Source organism: Tasmannia lanceolata, unplaced genomic scaffold (genome assembly GCF_043159265.1).
Source record: "Tasmannia lanceolata isolate RefF3 unplaced genomic scaffold, GAP_Taslan_0.1 ptg000015l, whole genome shotgun sequence".
Lineage (NCBI taxonomy): Eukaryota > Viridiplantae > Streptophyta > Magnoliopsida > Canellales > Winteraceae > Tasmannia > Tasmannia lanceolata.
Window position 1 is genome coordinate 53439856 of NW_027518692.1, and position 20457 is coordinate 53460312.

Here is a 20457-nt window from a genome sequence, read left to right on the forward strand (position 1 = left end):
TAATGGCTGTAAGAATCCTGAAAATTGTGAGGATGGCAGTGTATGTAGACCAGCATGACAAGTTGTGCCATAGGGTATTCGATAAAACACAAAAATCAAACATCCTAAAGATCTTTCACTACGTGCAAATTTACTTTTCTTTTTGTTAGACGGTCATTATATTAATTGGGATTTGGAAGGCCATCATGAAACACAAACATGATTCAACTTCCATCACCAAAAGATATCGGGTGATGATATATTTGCACCCCCTGTAGGATGATTCACACCCCTTACAACATGATTTGATGTCAAAAGTCTGCCACAATTCACGTTATAAGGGGTATGAATCATCCTATAAGGGGTGCAAATTTATCATCTCCCAAGATACATCTTTCACCAAATTAAATAGGGGTGCAATCTGGGTCAGTTCATGTTGGGCTTCTGCCAAGAAATGAGGTGGAAATTTGGAATCGACACGAACCCAACCAAAATTTATGGTAAAAGCTCAACCCAAATTCCCAAAAGAGGTCAACATTTTAGCTTCTCTTGGCAAAACCCTAATCAGGGTCTTACAGAGCAATCAAGGTGGGATTAACAACGAGATGAATTTGTAGGCAGGTAGAAAGCCCAAGTGATCAGTAGGAAGAAAGTGTTCTCAACGGCACTTGTGCAGGACTTACGACCACCATTTAAATCCCAAATAGTGTGTTTGGAAGGAGCCCAACAACCACTATCCTTCAAGCAATTCGGCATTCATCTTTAGAAAGGAAAAGAGAATTAAAACAAAAGGGGCTTAATGTCTTAAAACAGATAAAAAATAAATAGGATAGTCGAAGGAGCTTTCATGCTTTTAATGCACCCAAAAAGTAGCTCGGTCTACGAAAATTCTCACACTTACAAATGCGTACATTCGCACACTCCTTCCTTTGTCCACAAACTTTTACTAAAGGCTAATTCTCTCCCTTCGGAGTTCTACAGGTTTCCACATAAAAAGGGCCTCCACCACCTATATAAACAACGACAGGGTTAAGGTATTAGAGAAAAAATAGAAGCTGTTTTTTTTCTTTAGAGAGTAAATATCTATGTAAACACTGAAATGATTTTCACACTCTCATCTCAATGAAGGCACCCTTCTCTTTATTTAAACTTTTTTTTGAGTTACCTCTCTAATGGATGTTAAAACTACCAAAGCGCTTTCCCCCTCAGTTTCAAAAGTGTTTAAATGGAGTTAAGAGTGTCCTAATTAAATGACAGGGGAGTGCAGTTATCATTTGCAAAAAAATATTCAAGAGAGCATATTTAAGCAATCTATAGGGGAAGAAGCTTCATCAACCATCATTATAGTCATCCTTTTGAAGCCGATTTCATGACATACATGAACAAATAGCCGCCAACTTTTCCATTTCATAAATCCAAAAGAAGAGAAGGCGCCAATTCCACTTCCCCAAGTTTTGATTTTAAACAAACTATCCTAATCACATTTTTAAGTAATTGAGGTCTGAAAGTTAGCGATAATGTGGATTCTTGGATCGAATTACAGAACATAGCTTCATAGAAAACACTTCTAAAACGAGATATTGTGCTAAAAAATTAAGATGGGGTGAAAATGACCAACAATTTGTTTTTTTCTCCCATGTTTTCTGCATTTGTGGGGGGGGGGGGGGGGGATACATGCTCTCTTTTTGTTTTATTACTGCGCAAGTGTCACGATAGAGGGCATCTTGCTTCTTTCCGTCCGGGATTCTTGTTTTGCTAGGAACTCTCCAGCTTAATATTAGTCAGCACATGTAGCCCTTTGGCTGCGTCCTGCAGCTTGACTCAGCGAGTCAATATAGATGCAGCTAATTTTTCATTAACTCGAGCAAGTTAAAGGGGCTTTAATTGACTTGGGTTGGGGCAAAACTCAGATTTGGATGAGAACTCAGTCAAGTAAAAAAGAAGCTTACCCTAGGAGAGTCAACATCGTTTTTTTTTTTTTTTTTTTTCTTATGGCCAAAACACAGACCTAAAAGGTGTGCCAGTTGCAGTAGGCGAGTGGATTTTGCCAACACACCCTCAAAATTTCCAAACCTTGCAAATTAGTTCAACACTAATTATGTAAGAAGAGGCCCTAATACAATGATTATTGATCGTAATGTAGCTTTCTCCTATATCAAACAGAGATTCGATTTAAATAGCACAGTGATGAAAACTAGCATGCATATTGCAAGTATGTAATAGGTTTACGAGTCTTTCCTACTCATGCAGCCCATTTATTCATTCCCTGAACGCTGATGAAAAGCCTAGAAAAGCTAAAATAGGCAGTTCAGCACAATGTAGCTTAGTACCATGGGCGGCTTGACCTATAAAAGGATTGGAAGATGACAGAAAAAGCCATTACTAAGCGTGAGATTGCATCCCTCTTCATCGCAGTGATTATTTGATATACTTGTATAGGCTCTGAATTTGTACTGAGTTTAACATGATTTTGAAAGATTCTCTGCTCATACCAAAGACCAAACAAACACTAGTAATTGTAAACTCAGCCATCCATTTATAGAATCAACTATGATGCTTCAAATACAAAAAGCTATCCTCAGAGCCAGATTTTATCATGCTACATTATATTATTCGATCGAAACTTAGAAACCTATCAATTTCAGTTGAAATTTTCAATAAAAATCCTATAAAATCACAAAATATGCAAATGATGAGAATATAAGATTAAAGTTCAAAAAATACAATACATTTTTTATTTTATAAAAATAGAATAAATAATTAAATTTTTTATTAAAAATTATAAATAATATTTAAAATTCATAAAAAAAACTGAATGAATAAGAAGGGAATTGCTAGCGCCCATCGCAACAGGGTTTTCGCGGCTGGTCTGTCGCACATCAGACCAGCCACATCGTTAATGAAGTCAACACAGCTTTTGTCTCCACTCACGAGGTGGCTGGTCTGACATGCAACAGACCAGCCGCGAAAACCCTTTTGCGATGGAGCTTAGCAAATCCCGGATAAGAATATCATATATATATAACACACTTCATATTATCATATTGTTATATACTACGACTTAAAATGAGACTAATATCTGCACAACCATGTTTCGATAATGGCACGAACCATCATTGTTTACACTTATCTAATTGATGCTTAGAGCTTTTTGGAAATTGTAATAGTCTTTGATAGCTGGTTAAGAACTTGTAAAACAAGCTTCTTCTCCTATTATTAAAACATAGTCATGCGTATATACTGCATTATATTATAATTAATTTTATAAAATTTCAGAAAAAACTAACCAAATTAAAGCATGTGCATATTTAGTTATGCCGTACTATACATAAAATTTATGTTGTATTTCCTTTCTCTTTCTATATTATTTAAATAAATTTAATAAAATATTTAAAAACTGCCCTTTTACATAACAATATTTATATAAATTCTACGTGAAATGAAGTGGACGTATTACATACAAATATTTGTATGAATTAAATAGGAAATGTGACACTCATTGAATTATCAGACATGCACGACAACAAACGACACTAGGTACTCAATGTTAAACCATGACGATGAGTAATTTTAATACTTATATTATAGTTTATGAATGTGTATTTGCATTTATTTTTAACATTCTAGAAAATTTATCTTAAATGTTCATCATTCACGTATGCTTCCATTTATTTTCATCACCTTACATTATTTTACTAAATTTTTTTCCCAAATCGACATATTTTCATTTTCATCACGACCAATGGAAACATAAAATGATGTGCATACCTTACATTATCTTAAAATTGGAAAATGTAGTATTCCAACGCCTATATGCTTGTGCATCGACATCATAGTTACAGGAAACTTCCTAGTTGGATGAGATGCATACTTCCCCGAAAACTCGCTATGGAAGTTAAGTTCTTGTCGCCTCCCAAATTAAGGGGAAGCACATTTCCCAGAATCTTCCTATAGCTTCCTATGTCTCTCTTAATTAAGAGGGCTCCTATTTCCGTGATTTTTTTCTTCCTAAAATATTTTTTTAATGGTCCTAAAATAATATTTTCTCCTTTTGAAGAATCATATTTAAAAAAAGTTTGCATGTAAAACTTGAAAACTCATCTTAAGTTTCAAAAGAAAATTATATGGATTTTTTTTTCAAAAATTTAACATTAAATATGCATGAATAAAACATGTGAAACAGTAAATTCCTAGAACTTTTAATTCTAATTAATCATGAAGTCTTTTGTGATTGTAATCCTTACCTATAATAACCCTTCTTCCCTAACCTACGGCAATCCTTTTCTTTCCATGTACTTATTCACTTTCAATGGGGCTTATTATATATTTCGTGTTAACTTTCAACGACACTTCTCACACAATTTCTTTTTATTTTCTTTAAAAAAATTCGCTTTCTGCATTTTTTTAAACCCCACGCTTCCCGCTGTCACTTCCCACATCACTTCTCACACTCACTTCCTATTCTGACAACTATGATCGACATTCCTATAGGATATAACAGTTCCATTTTGCTTATTTGTCCCCTAAAATTGTGGCCTGCCCCAATCTCTATCATAACCGAAACTGATCAAGAGGTGGATCCTATCATGGATGAGCAAGGTGCCAAATAAACACATCAATCATATTATCCAAGCAAGAAGAAATGACCAATCATTCATGTTGGATACGCAGAAGCTACAGAGGAAAGACTGAGAGTCTTGCCCAAGGTCCCATCCACAGTAGGCCACATCTTGATCATTTTGAATCATTGTAACACCCATTGTGACCGGTGCATGATGGAAACTAGGGCAAGCCACTCAAGATTAAGGCACATGGAAATATGGTGGCCGAGAGGTCCCATGAGCCACCAAAAAAATCCACAAACACCACTCGCATTAAAAAATTAGGTCTGGGGTGGTGAATTACAAGGGCCAAGACAGGCACCATGACTTGTGTAAGGGCTTGGAGAATGCAACTAAAAGATGTATGCAGGGGCTCTCTACTCACTTAGATTCACACCTTTCTGGGTTTTGTTTTTCGTGTACTTTTAACTATGAGTTCAAATATGTAACCTAACCCGAAGCCCAAGAACCATTCTAACCACATAGGTATGGCAATCAATCCCATTTTTATTTGTTTGGAGTACAGAGAAAGAAAGAAACAGCAAGGTTACATATGTTGAGAAGAATTTTGTCAGAACAAGAATAAAATGCTAATCACTAATCAACGCAAGACATTACTCTGGAACAGAAAACAATCATGAGACAAATGATACTGGTCTGAAGAAAGCCTAAAACGTTCAAGAGATTACCACCTTATGATTGCAACTTCAAGAAAACTATTTCTGATAAAGAGGCCGCTGTTTCTCAGGTAAGCCAAGATAAATAAATCTGGCCGACGATTCAAGCCAGTTAATAGATTCCTCCTTCCAAATCTGCTAAAACGGTTATGTGATACAAAGTTTTTCTACCGTGGGATATGAATTCAATAACCTCTTTAGTTGGCTAACATGATTACAGACATGAATTGATTGAGGAAAAAATGACAAGATTGTATTCAACCATGTTCCTAAGAAAATAGTGAAAGGTCAGAAAATGGAACAACATTCTTTAATGGTGGACTAAAGAACCTAGTGGAACTTATTATCTAAACATCAACTAAAACAACCATGGTCGACCGGGTGTACCAGAAACTTTTCCCTGTGGTCTGTTGAAAGCATAACGATACATGCAATAAGGGCCCGTTTGGATACCTCATGCACTTGTATTTTGATTTGGATTTGAGTTTTGGATACAAAACACATCAATCATCTTCATGAGAATGTGTTAAGAGAGAGAGAAAGAGAGAGAGGGAGGGAGGGAGGGATGTCTCGCTGCTGCTGCAGCAACGTCCAGGAGCAGCGATGGTGAAGGAAGTTGCCACAAATATTGATTACCAAATAATGTCTCGGAGAACAGATTTGAAAATTGGAATTTTTTGCACTATTGTAGCTGATTTGGAAATCTAAGGATCTGATCCAGCTCAAAATATCAACTAAATCCAAATCTAAATCTTGTTGGTATACAAACGTGGCCTAAATGTTTTTACACCTGGGTTTCATTTGGTGTGGCACTGTTTTACACCAGTGTTTCGTTTGTTGCGGATCGCACCACTGCTGGAACTGAATGAAAAGTGGTTATCTTCCCACCCACTTGCTAATTACCAACAACTTAATTGCCATTAAACTCCTCATTGCATTAAAATGGAGGTCTGATTTGAACGACCAGATACGTCATCACATTTGAAACTTGAAGAAGGTACAGACCCGGCCCAAAACTAAGGTAAGAGGGAGTTGAGTTGGACGATTCAGTGATTGACACTGTTAATTTTGCTTTAACTCAAGCAAATCAGAGTTTTTACCGACTTGGTGTGGCACAACTCGGACTCGAACAAGGTAAAGCCAAGTCAGCTTGGGCGAGTGGATGATTGACTCGAGGAGTTCTAAAACTGACGGTGAAAAAGTAATTAGACCCACAGCAACAATGGCCCAATTAATGGGTCCTCGTCCGAAGGGATAAAATGCTCCAGCCATAGCCAGTCCCATCACATGTGCCAATGATCATGGGCAAAGTGTGTTTCTTTGCTTCATGCTTTTATAAAATTCTCATTCTTGAAATATGGCCAACTCAAACATATTCTAACGTTTCACGTCAGGTTTCAGACATTTTCTGGAATCTTGTGTAGTTGATGTAGTGCATCCAAACAAAGTCATGGAAACCATTCAATCCCAGCAATTTACACGCAGTTCCATTTCATTAACTATTAAAAGTTCTTAATCTACAAGACAAAGCAAACTTTAAAACCATTTAACACTTTGAAAAATCTGTTCAGAGAGAATCATAAGATTCTTGTGAACAGAAGTCAAGTTGAACCATTAACCCTTGTAACTACGTTCCTTTTCTGTGAGAATCATAGGATTCGTGTTAATCCAAAACTTAAAAAAATCATTAACACTATGAAACCTATATTTATTTTTCTGAAATAACGACATATTTCATGTAAATAGAAATCGAGTTGAATGGACACTCATTGTCAGGGATTTGAATTGAATTTCTAGAAATTAAACAGTAACTGTGATAACTGCGGTCTTTATTTTGAATGGCAAAGAGATATTATTAAAAAGAAGAAAGGTACAGCACCGGAGGACTGAGATTAACTGTGATCTTAGAAAAAAACAATGACCTTGGTTTGTCATTTTCTTTGATAGGTTGGGTTTATCATTACAATCTTATACACCGACAGTTCTTTGTATTCCTAGCATAATTATACATGGTGGTTTTGGATAATACCATAATGATATGTGGTGCTATTGGATAATAGTTAAATCCTTGCTAATTAGTCATGAGCGTTTTCATACCCAAATAGACAACCCCGAGAAAAAAATTAATGATTTCGTCCAGCAGCTTTATTGTGAATTTGACAACTTAAAAAATCAGAGTAGCTACCTAAAATAACAGGCAAAGTTAGTAACAAGCAATATATTAGAGCACGTTTGTAAATATGATATTGCATGCACTCCCAGACCCTGGCTACAGAAGGAATGTGAACCTCCACTGGTGAAATGTTGAATGCAGGTGAGTAGTTGCAATATTTTCTTTTATTTTTTGAATGATCTGACTAGTTGCAATGTTGAATCAATCCTAGGTTTAGCGGATGTCAGGACTCAGGAGTCATAGCCAGAGAAATGAATCCCAAAGATTTAAACTTGTAACCCCATAATAGAAAGATCCGTCGATGCTTGATAAAGGCAGTGAAAAAGTGTGGGTTACTTGACATTTATAAATTGAAGATTAAAGACCCTAGAGCATCAAAGTAATAGTGGGCAGTGAACACCTAGGCAAAAAAAAATGGCACTAAGTTATGGTGGGGTTAATCACAGTTGCACTTCTTTTATCCGATGTGAAGAACTACTACTACTACAAATGATAAAGGCAATGGCCTCATATCATTAAAGGTGTTGGGGTCAATAATGGGTTCGTCTGAGTATTATAGCTTGGATAAACCAATTTGTTCTCAGATACAGTTACAAGAAAAACATCATTCCAGTTTTTGCGGTTGAGGAATTCCCAAAGAGGAGAATCTCAGGGGTGCAGTTTTAAATTGTACATTATTTTTGAATGGTAAGTTTCGAATAGTACATTAACACGGTGCGATCTTATGAGGGGATTTTGTAAATTCATTCTCATTAACGTTGGTGGATGTAAAGAATCTCAAGTGGTGTTTCCACCAAACTTTTATGGTTAACTATGCATTTATTTTGGCGGTTATACTGATTATAAATATAGTTCAATAGCAACATATAGATAATTAGGTTTTGAACTAATGACATACGATTTCACAAAAGGGATTAATAAAATCACACTTCTATTTTTTTGGGCAATATTATCAAATAATCACATCATCACCAGTATTTTCTCTGAAGAATTTCCAGTAACGAAAATAAATTATACATAGAATTACATCAGGTTGACAAGGTTAAAAGGGGCATCTCAATGTAAAGGCACTATATAACAACAAATCTAGATAAACTTGAAGCTTTATAATTTAGGGTAGGGAAAGCTGAAAAATACCCAAGTATTGAGAAGTGTAGTTTTAATCTACAGAGTCATATTGGAAGGTACTCATGAAGCATATTAGGATCAGATGATACACTAACAAACATGCAAAACAAACTAATATCAACTACAGAAATCCCAAAAGACATGCAAAACAAACTAATATCAACAACAGAAATCGTACAAGTGGAGGAAAAGCTCCAAAAGTGTAGTACACATGAACGTAGCTAAGCTAGTATCCACACAACCAGCACATATTGTTGACAACCATGATGGATTCCTGAAGAAACAAGCCTAAATTAGATATCACCAAGAAAGAATTGCATCCGAAGGTAATGTGCAAACAAGGAGCTGATGTTTGGCTGAATGTCCATAATTCCATACTGAAGTATTGGAACCTTAGTTGTCGATTCTGTTCCATTAAGTCCAGAACAGGGGGAACATTCCTTACCGATTGCAAAACCGGTTCAAAAATCGAGAACAAAACATACCAGACTGAAATCTGTTCTTCCTCTTCGTCTATTCCAAATGAAACAACGTGTTTCCTTCGAAGTCACAAATTGTTTTGAAGATTCAAAAAATGCCGTCCAATGGCTCTTTTTTGTATTTTTTTTAACCTTTTCACTAGGGGTGTAACCAAGCCGAGCCGAGCCGAGCTTGGCCAGGCTCAGCTCGGCTCGTTAAGCTCAAAAGCTCGGCTCGGCTCGGCCAGGCTCGCGAGCCTTACCGAGCTTGGGTTATATTAAGTTCACACCCCTCATCTTCCTTGGACAGCCCTATATAGTGTAATTTGACTACTTTTTTTACACTATGGGGGGTGGTCCAAGTAACAAATGGGGTTCCTAAAATGAAGTGACATATTTTGCCTCCCCCTTTCACTCCCTGGACAACCCTTTTAGTGTATATATTAATATATAATATATATATATATATATATATATATATATTTAAATATATTAAATTCTTAACGAGCCTTAACGAGCTGAGCCGAGCCTGGCCTAAATCGGACTCGGCTCGGCTCGTTAAGGATTCGAGCCGAGCTCGAGCGAGCTTCCGAGCCCGAGCCAAAATTGACACCATTACTTTTCACCCTATTTTTAATCATTTTTACTATTTTATACAAGGAAGCAAGAATCGCACCCTGCATCGGGGAATCGTGAATCCCCGGAATGCAATTCCGAATAGGGAATCACGACACTTCCCCAAAAAGTGGGAATCGTGCTACCCCGTCGCTTCCCATCGTTTTAATTTTATGGGAATCACAAAAATGGGAAACACGCTTCACCCGACCCTTCACGCTTCCCGCTTCCCACCATCCCGGGAGCCTTCACTTTTGTAATATTTATAGTTAGCACTTGGCACTTAACATTTTGTAAGAAGAAATTTTCTTTCTAGGGCTAACAATACATAGGAAAAAACAACAAAACTAGAAAGTTCTAAAACGCTAAGAAAACCTAATACCTTAGGACAAAAATAGCCTCTAATGACTTAAAGACTTGCTTCATACTTAAAATCCCGTAATACATGTGTGGCACCTATTTAAAATATACATAACTCAAAGAACTTAAAGTGATTTTAATGGGGAAAAAACTCCAATACTCCCCTACGACCTAAAAAGACATAAAGAACACTCTAAAAACAAAATAAAACACTTCTAACATCAATGATGTGCCACATCTTCTTAATTCCTTAATTCTTCATGGCATCTTGGATGGTCTCCCATCACTATGGCTTATAGTAATAAAGACTTGTACAACCGCCGACCATAGATAGGCCGTTGGCGGTGGACGACGTCCAGGCAAGGTACTTAGTTATCTAGATGAAGCCACATGTACCTTGGCTAAGCCCATCTAGCATATGCACAAAGCCCTGGATAGAGTAATAGACCACCCATTGTGGTGGGGCCCTAGGTGGCATGGTTAGTATTTAGGACCGTGGGGCATCACATCGTTTAGCTAAGCTCACCTAGCGCATATTGATATGCATGTTCGCATGCATATTTATTGGACATTTGGTATGATCTGTGCTGCATGGATTCGGATACGCGTGTCAGAATTCGATAGGAATTCGAGGTGTCGAACTCAACAAACCCCGAAAAGTAGGATTCAAGTATTTAGTAATTTTTATTAAATTAAATAAGAATACGATTTTAAAATTTTAATATATATATATATATATATATATATATATATATATATATATTCATGATAATTTTAAGATAAGAGGCACTAGGGTTTTTATTAATAGATCAAAGAAGAAGGGGAAGTAGGGTCGATGTTCAAGGGTGGAGGATTGAGGTGTCAGGATTTTTATCAAGAGAGGACGGGATGTGCCTTTGTAAAACGAAATTAAGAAGAAACATGTTTAAACGAAAAATTTAAAGGATTCACACTTTAAAAGTGACAACGATGCGTTGGATTCTCCTGTAAAAACAGGATTCATGTGGCACACGGCGGCGATAAGAATTCGGATGTGTCCCATGTGAATCCATGTCCTAAACGCGTGTCGAAACTTGTCGACACGGTTTCGGCATGGGAGGGCAAAGAATCCATGCAACACGGGGCATGATTTTAGAATCCATAAAGCATCATACGTGTTTTTGCATGGCTGAGTTGTGGGGACATGATACACATAAACAATTAAGAATATTATACATGTAAGTACTGTTCAAAAAAAATATTATACAACTACGAGAAATTAGAATTTTATTAGATCCATCATTCGATGATTTAGAACTTCTGAAATCTACATTTTTAAATCTGGTATTTATGCTTTTATTATGAGTTCTTTCCTTATAATTAATCATATGTTTCAAGGGACGAGTTTGATTCTCTCTCTAATCTTATACATGTTTACTAGTATTTCTGGCCCATGCTATGCATGGATGTAAATGGTGGGCCCCATACCATCAAAACACGAAGGGAAAAATGGCGAGCCCCACCCCATAAAAACATGAGGCGTAAAAAGGTGGTCCCATCCCATCATCAGGTGTAAAATGATACATATGCATGGGTTTAAGGGGAGATGTGGGCCCACCACATCAAATCATGAGGCATAGAATAGTGGGGCCCACCCTTTCATAGCATGAAGTGTAAATTAGTTGGTCCCACAATATGTATGGGTTTACGTAAAGGTGTCCCTACCTATTAAAACAAACCATGAGGTTTAGAGAAAAGGTTTTCCAGTAAAAAAATTTCTTGGAAAAGCCAAATGACAAATGAAAAATCATAATTAGTGTATATTTTAGATAGATGCAGTGTTTAAAAATGCAAATGCGGCGCGGAACGCGGCCAAAGAAAATCCTCGTTGACTTGGCACAACGCGGTCGAGTCCTCGGCTGGAAAGGCAAAGGAGTTTTTATTGACTCTATAGGGCAAAACGAAGAACGCGGATGCGGCGCAACGCGGAACATAGCCAAGGTAAAAGGGAGTCGACTCGGGGGACTCGACGCGGGGGAGTTTTAAAACTATGATAGATAGATAGTGTGAAATGGGAAATTTATTTTATAAATATGTCATGGTTGTCATGTGATCCTATTGAGTTTCGTGTTACTCACGCCTAATTTTCAACAGGTTACATCGCTTATGTTGAGGCAGGCTCATCAGGATATCAACAGTTAGCGAGTGTGATGTATCTCTGACAGGCTTCCCGGCTGTTTATGGGGATACAGTTCGAGTCTAGATGAACCTTGAGCAGCCATTAGGCTGATTTTTGGAGATCAAGTTGAAACTATTAGTTTATTTTCTATTTTTATTTGAGCTGTAATAATCCCATCCAAGGGAACTTCTTATAAGGCCGTTTAGGATTGGATTAATTTTGATCAAAGTTTCTCTTGGATTGGAATTACTATGGGTTATTGGATTCACTTATTTCTAAGAAAATTTTTTTTATGGTATTTTACGTATATGGTTACTATTTCTCTTTAATCTAAATAACTGGCCGAGCTTCGGACTTTCCAAAATCCAAGACGTGTGGCTACCTGCAGTGGGATAGCCGTGTCCATATTTGTGTCAAATGTCACTGTATCTCCACTCCCGTGTCTGTGTCCGTATACGTATCCGGATATCATATCTCTGCTGCTCCCAAATTAGATCTTGCAACCGCACCCACTCCAGAAGCTCCAACTGCTCTTTAGACCAAATTCCATCAGGTCCCCCAACATGATTCCATCAAGAGCACCATTAACTCAATTTATTATGTACTAGTAGTTTGTTTACTAATTGCTAACTGAGATATTCCAAGCTTCTATAAATGTGTTTGCAAAATAGGGTAATTCTATAATATACTATATATAGATACATAGTTTGTAGTCTTTAATATGATCTTCTTATACAACTGCTTCCTAGGCACTCCAGCTTCTCTCTGAAATATTTTGGAAGCTGCAACTTCCAAGCTTTTATATAAGAAACTGCTCCCATTCACACTTTGTGCAACAAAAGCAAAACAACAACAGATCCCAACTATTTCTGTCTGTATACCACGTACCTTTATATGCTAGTTGAGCAATAGAACTCATACCTATTTTGATATCAGAGACATTGATAGTTCAATAATAAAATACCCAAAAGTAGAAATACTTTTTATAATAGAATTCATACCTATCAGGAACCCAAAAGTAGTTACAATAACTTTCAAACGACTCTATCATTACTCAAAAGCCTGCTACAAGTCTCTATGGCCTGAAACATCAAATGACTGGTACATTTTCCTTGAGGCACCGTTTGGATATGCGGATTTTAGAATCCGGGTTTCAGTTTGCGAGCGGTGTAAATTTTAGGATTTTACAATCCATTATCCTGGATTTTAAGTAAGAAATCCAGGTTTTAGAAATCTCTCCCCCGTCCTGAGATTTCTAAAACCTGGAAACACGGGACAATATCCTACTCTCTCGCTCGACAGAAAGAAGGGCGAGAAATTAGAAAACGACGGACGGTCGTCTTCTTCTTTCGTCTCCCATAGGATTTTGAGGAAATCCAAGATTCTAAAATCCACATATGCAAAAGGGCCCCTAAGAGACTGTTAAATATGTTGCTGTACAGAAGCATAGTTCCAAAATTATGGCATTGAATATCATGCAAAAGGAACATACAGCTAAACTAATATGCTTCAACATCATAATAATTTAAACGAACAGCATCATGACACATTATAATTAAGGCTAGCAAATTAAATAACTTGAAGTAGGCAAAGAATAGCTTCACATATAATGAACTCACTTTCATGAAATGAAACGAAATTCATGCAGAAATAAATACCTGGTAAGCATTCTTTATCATTGCGGATTGCTAGCGCCTTGAGCATTTGCTTGCTGCTGTTGCTGTTGGATTTGAAGGAGGAGGCTGGCAGCAAACTGGAGGGTTGATTGGTACCGTTGGTTCTTATCCGCCTCACCTTCACTTGTACCCTGACCAGAAGCCAAGAGAGCAGATTGTAGTTGTTGCACCGGATTAGAAAACTCTGCCTTTACTTCATTTACTAATGGGGTCCCACCCATTTGTGTCTGGGATGTGCTTCCACTCTGAGCCTGAGTCGGTCCCGCATGTTGCATTCCATAGTTCGTCAGAGTAGCATCGAGCTGATATTGTTCATGGGGTTGGGGAAGAGAATACTGCCCACCTTGGGATGGTATCACAAAGTTATTCATTGGTCTGGAAGGCATTGCAGGCTGTTGCAAATTCTGGGCAGGGTCCTGAATTTGAGAGCTACCTAGGATGGCTTGTGCAGAGTGTTCTTGCACATTTGGGTTCGCAAAAGTAGGAAATTGAGACAAAAGTGGTGCCTGATTATTAAATTGATGCCCTAATTGTTGTGATGGATGAGCTGATTGTCCTTCTCCAAGATTGTATTGACCACCAGAAATCACTGTTTGATGTTCTTGTCTCCAGTTATCCGGTGTCCCCATAGGAAATGCAGGTGGCCTGACAGAAGAGCTCGAGGTCGCCTGAGCAGTCGTTGGCGCCGGAGATTGCGTGTTGGCAGGAATTAAGGCAGCTAAAGTAGCAAGTAGCTCCGGTGTCAAGGAAATTCCAACTTGTGGTGGTGGGGGTGGGGGTGCATGATTGCTAGCATAATCTGGGGGAACAGACTGCGTCGTATGAGATTCCTCAGCATGCGTTAACAATGGTTTTGTACCTCCTGCGTGAGTCATTGACTCATCATACATAAACCTATTGTATTCCATTTGCAAAGCTTGATCATCTTTTTGAGGAGCTAAATTAAAATCTGTATGTGAAGGAGGTAATTGTTGTCTATCAATGTGCTGTAGTGGTGAAGGAATGGACTGAGGCGGTTGTTGTGTGCCTACGCCTGTTGATTGCTGTGGCAATCGAAGAACCACCCCATAAAGACGTTCAGGACCAGACACTTTCAAAACCTTGGTTAAAAACTCTGATGGTGGCACCAAAAATAATGTAGTTCCATCATCGAATTTTGCAACACCGGCACGATTTTTCACACCCAGGTAACGCAGAAATTCTGTATAGGAAGCAAAGTCCTCTTCACTGTCAGGTAAGAAGAAAACCATGTCATAACCACTTGCTTCAGCATAGTGTTTTGTGAGCATATCCAACCCGGTTCTAGCAGAGCAATTCACGACTTCAGGGCTGCAAAACAGAACGTTGAATACCCACATTAAAATAAAACGACTTCATGTACTTTCGGTGTATCAGTCCGGACCGACACCGAAAGTACCAATTTCGGAGTCAGTCCATATTTCGTCCGAAATTACAGAAAAATGTAATTTAAAAAACAGGTTCCCAAAATTTACTTTTTTTCCCCAAACTTCGGCCGAAATTTCGATATTTCAGCCGAAACTGACACCGAAACCGAATTTTCAAACCTTGGTACAAAAAACATGGATTGGAGTATAGGCGACGATTAAACTTACAGCTGAGAGTCTATCCCCTTCCCTATGCGTACACACCGAGCATGACAAACAGGTGTTCCACCTTTAGCAATAATACCACGCCAACAGTGATCACTATTTGGATGGCCCTGGTGCTCACCAAGCCCAGGAAGTTCTATCGTTGGGCCCCTTAAACCTATGGGACTGCGGTGAATTTGAATTTGAACGTTTGAAGGTGGGACTGGAGCACCTCTATTGAGTTGTGGTCCAAACCCAAATGGATCTCCAATTCCCAGACTATCCAACTGTTTTCCATGAAAAGGGCCTTCGTCAACAGGTGAAATACCGTCAATCCTTGACCTCTTTGGCTCCCTTTGGAAAGGATTGGCCTCAAATCCATCCCACATACCTGGCATGGGCCTAATGGGTGGACGCATGCCGTGACCAGGCGAAGGGAGTAAACCTTGTGCAGAGGGAGATAGTCTTCTCCAATTTGTAGCCATCAGATTGTTATCAGGATAATTATGGAGAAGGCCAGGGAAATCATTAAACATCTCTGGGCTTGCATGGAACGGGTCAAAATTCTGAGGTGCAAAAGGCCTCATCAACATATTTGGTCCCGGCATACCATTAGGAGTCGCAGGTCCATGAAAATTGTTTGGAGCCATTGGCCGAGTATGACCAAATATTTCCACTAGTCCAGGTCCGAACGGAGGTTCATTGAAGAACATATCTGGCCTGGGTCCTCTAATACCCGGGAAAAAAGGTGGATTATTATCCTTACCAGGTCCGAACTCACTGCTTGAAAACAGTATCTGTATCCTAGGATCATTAAAAAGACGACCTTGCAGGCCTTCTTTAGCACGCCGAGCTTCATCAATACTCCTGAATTCCACAAACGAATAGTGCCTTGATGGGAAACTTCTGATTCTTTCAATTTCACCAAATAGAATCATAGCATTATGGAGCATCTGCTCATCAATCTGAACAGAAGGAGGATATCCTATCCACAAAATATTGCTTGGTTGGCCTTCTCTTCTTCGCCCTCCAAATGGTTGGGATGACTTTAACAAACATAGCAAAGAACACAGCAGAAATAAGTCACTATAAAATTAGATCTCTAACATTAAATTCAATCACTTAAATGCTCCAATATAGAAAGACAAATTTTGAAGTCATTAATGATAACCAAGTTGGTGGTTAGAACTACCGGATGCCTTTTAGGTCCAAAATGAGAGGATTCGGGGAAATTTCTCATTGCATCTGGTGGCATCCATAATGAATCAGGAGGCCCTGTGCTCCGCCTGTAGTATCCATCTCTGGAATCATGAAAATCAGACCAATTTTCCTGTTGAAAGAACGATAATGTAGTCAATATCCAACCAAAAATTCATGGAAATATATAATAGCAACTCCAATATATGCTGTGAAAGCAACACATCTGCACATAGAATTAGCACAAAACCTGAAAATGTTGAAAAGGAAGCTATAAAAAGGAAACAAACATACTCTTCTTGAAGGTTGTGACCTCAGAAAATCCACACGTATTTGCTCTCCACCTAAACGCTTTCCATTCATATTTTTCAAAGCTGCAACAGCATCTTCTAATTTATAATAGTCAACAAGAGCCGAGTTTCGATCCCTGAGGAATTTGAATTCCTCAATTTTTCCAAATTTTAAAAACTCATCTTCAAGCTGTTCCTTTGAGACAGATGAACTAATTGCACCTACCCAAAGATGTTTACCAGGTTTAGCCTGCAAAATGGTAAATGGATAAGAACTCTCAATGCCGCCAAAACTAGACTTGGAAAGAAATATTCATCAGAGTGTAGAGCATGCAATAGCTACGTTATCAGAGTGAAGAACGAAATAAGCTATTCACTCAATACTCATAAAATTATAGAATAGTCAGCATGAAACTTTGTAAGAGCCACTCCTCTGAAATCTTAATTAAATGTGATCAAGGTTTCAAACTTCGGCCGAAATCTAAAATTTCAGCAGGGACCGAAAACTTGAAATTTCGGATTTTGGGCTAGATTTCGGCCGAAATTGGTCATTTTAAAATTTCGAAATGGCCAAAAAAAAAAAAAAATTAAAAAAATCAGTTTTCGAAGGGACCGAGACCGAAACTGAAACCGAAATTTCAATTCTTGGATGTGATTGAGGCTATAGGACAAGCTACGACTGAAAGTACAGTAAAACAATAGCAAAACAAGTGGCAGTTCAAAATGCATATCAAACCCCGCTCATCTTGATTAATCTCAGCTGGACAACATGTATTCAGGTGCATAATAAGGAAAAAATCTATTAAGTACTACAGCATCACTTGACTATCCTTAAATTTAGAGGTTGGCCCCAGATTCCTCTCCACACATTCAGAAAAAACTAAAACGGTTCCCAACAGCTATAATTTTAACTAATAAAACTAATTCTTTGTCTACACACTCCTGATGCAAGACAGCAATTTATTTCAATCCTTCCAGATGATTCTTGACCAACCCTTTATAATTTCATGCTACGGTTGGTAAAGAATTAAGGCTTTGATATTGCCAACTGTAGCATAAATCAACAAAAGTTAGAACACAAACACAACATCAAACACAGTTGGCAGATCGAATGTCCACGTATGAAAATCCACCGTAAAGGCATCAGAATCATTCCGTAGACAGTGATTGCTACCATGCATAAGTTGTAATCAGCAAAATGATTAGCCTTGCTTGTCTCTTCAAGTTTACTAGAATAAAAACAAAAGAGTAATGTGTTTCGGAATCATAAGAAAAACTCAAAAGATGGTGATCCACATACATTACGAGTCAATTTCGCAAAAACAAATACTAGTCCAACTGTCCGAGTGAAAAGTTGAGTATCAAGTAAATAATTTAAATGCTTGTTTAAGCTTTCTATCCAAAAATTGTCATAGTATAAACTAGATCATTGAAGGAAAAATGATCATGATCCAGAGCCTCATAGATTCTCACATTTATTAGAAATCAGCCCTTGTGCATATCCTGTCTCCAAATTTCAGATTTATGATATCACACTTTAAGAGCCAGAATAAAGACAAACCACGCCATTTTCTCATTTATATTCTGCATCTTAAATGAGACAAATTGCACATTCTCTACTAATTAACCCATGTTCCCCCTTGAATGTCATTGATATTTAAGGGTCCCACTTTTCCCATGACCACTAGTAGTTTTATAACTACTGAACTTTTCTGGCTTTAATCATAAAACAACTGAAAGGGGCATGCCTAGTAAAAGGCAGTGAAATGATAATCTCCTAAAATACAAGATTACTAATGGAAAAGAGAGCAGGCCAAAGGGGGAAAAAACCTCCCCCAACATACATTCCATGCCTTAGATGAAGGAATTGTCTCCCAAGGTCCCGCGGTCCAGCTCCAGAATGTCCTTCCCATTTCCTATTCTTCCTATCAACTATCAGTACCATGCCATGATTCACCAAAAGCAACTTATAGTCATTCAGTTTGTACTATTTTAGTTTGTCATTTCTGACATGAGATACTTTAGTTTATCAAGATACAACAATAATGAGTCAATTATTATACATTTTTTGGCTACTGATATCGGCACTACCATGTTTTGATAATTGCAGACTCATCTTCTCTTTTCATTTAAACAGCTGTCAAAGGTTATTACAGTTCCCAAAAAGTTCTCAAAAGCCAATTAAAATGAAAAGACAAGCTGAGTTTGTGCAATTATCAAAACATGGTAGTGCTGATATCAGTAGCCTTTTTTTTAATAAGAATAGACATCTAGCCTTCACTTTTTATGTAAGCGTTTGCGAGGCATTTCAACTTCCTGAATTTTTCGTGACCATCACTTTCTCACTTGGGCATACTAAGTTTCCCTTCCCTAGCCTCAGGTTGCTAATGAGGTCACAAAACACAAAGTGTGCTTCTTTGCATAAGTATAAAACCTAAATTGCCTCAACAGCCAATAGGCGATCAACAATCTCATCAAGACTAACAAGAAGTACTACACCATGTGGGAGCATTCTTAGAGGTTGTATATTGTAGGCATTCACTTCAACTGTAAAAAAGAGAAAATGGATGTTCTTGAAGTGAGATCATCAAGCACAATTTCTCCCACTCTAGCTGGATTATCAGGGAGGGATCCAAAAGTCTAGTACACCAGACTTCCTCTTGAACTTAATCAGCTTCCTTCATAACATATTGAGAGTCAATCAACTATAGAGAGATTGGCGAGATCAACATCTATATTGTACGCAAGAGAAGAGAAATAAGTGTAGTAATTTGGCTCTTTTTGATGCATTTCCCCCTTAAGTTATTATAGTCGGTTCTATGTACTTTCTTTAATGTGCTTATGCCTTGTACTGACCATCTCGGTCCTCTTTGCTTTTAATGAAATTTGGCTACCATTTTCCAAAAAAAATGCGTAGTAATTATGGTAGAGAAGCAAACTACACATGGAAAAAAAATATAGGGCGCATGATAAATATTGTGCCTAGGAAGTAAGCCAGCATCATTTCATGACAGTCCAAAAAGAAGATTTGAAAATATGAGCACTTTCAATGAGAAAGACAATGACCCAAACTGCAATGATGTGGAGGAACAAGAACTCACAAATATTGATACAGTGATGCAAGCCTCCTCAAGTAACGCGACATGCTCACATGACAAGATTTAAAAGATCTGGACTGGGAGGATCGATCAATGGTAAATTTGTCATACAACTCTGACTCGGACAACTAGACTCACCCTCTAATTTGATTCAAAATATTAACTTTGTAGATCCTTTAGGACACTACATAAAAATAAAAATAAAATTGAAAAGGTAGATCAAAATAATAACCATTTTTTGATTCATAAAATACCACTGGCTTAATGTGATTCAGAAACTATGTTTGCAATGTAATTAATATATGTAAAATTCAGCAGTAGAAGATAATCCCTTTTTAAAAATAAAATTTGCCGCTTCACTGAGAGATTTAGAAAATTGAGAACTGGGAAAAGAGTAAGGATAATGTGACACAAGAATGAATTCGCGCTTATAATTTAATTTTAGAAATAGGTGGAAC

The 20457-nt window shown here is 37.7% G+C and overlaps 1 protein-coding gene across 3 annotated transcripts in view; it reads right to left on the minus strand.

The window, feature by feature from the left end:
- Positions 1 to 759: 759 nt before the first annotated feature.
- The window catches only part of LOC143892398 (flowering time control protein FPA-like), a 30539-nt gene continuing 10841 nt past the window's right edge, over positions 760 to 20457 (minus strand). Inside the window, exons 2-6 of one of the 3 annotated variants that reach the window (XM_077396993.1) lie at positions 16906 to 17151; positions 16607 to 16744; positions 15439 to 16460; positions 13808 to 15154; positions 760 to 988 (exon numbers count right to left, since the gene is read on the minus strand). In XM_077396993.1, coding sequence (XP_077253108.1) covers positions 13825 to 15154; positions 15439 to 16460; positions 16607 to 16744; positions 16906 to 17151 — 2736 coding nt within the window. In that variant the 3' untranslated portion in view covers positions 760 to 988; positions 13808 to 13824. Of the gene's footprint in view, positions 989 to 2060; positions 2462 to 8435; positions 8833 to 13807; positions 15155 to 15438; positions 16461 to 16606; positions 16745 to 16905; positions 17152 to 20457 lie in introns of those variants that run through there. The other 2 variants (XM_077396994.1, XM_077396995.1) reach the window with 2 other exon arrangements.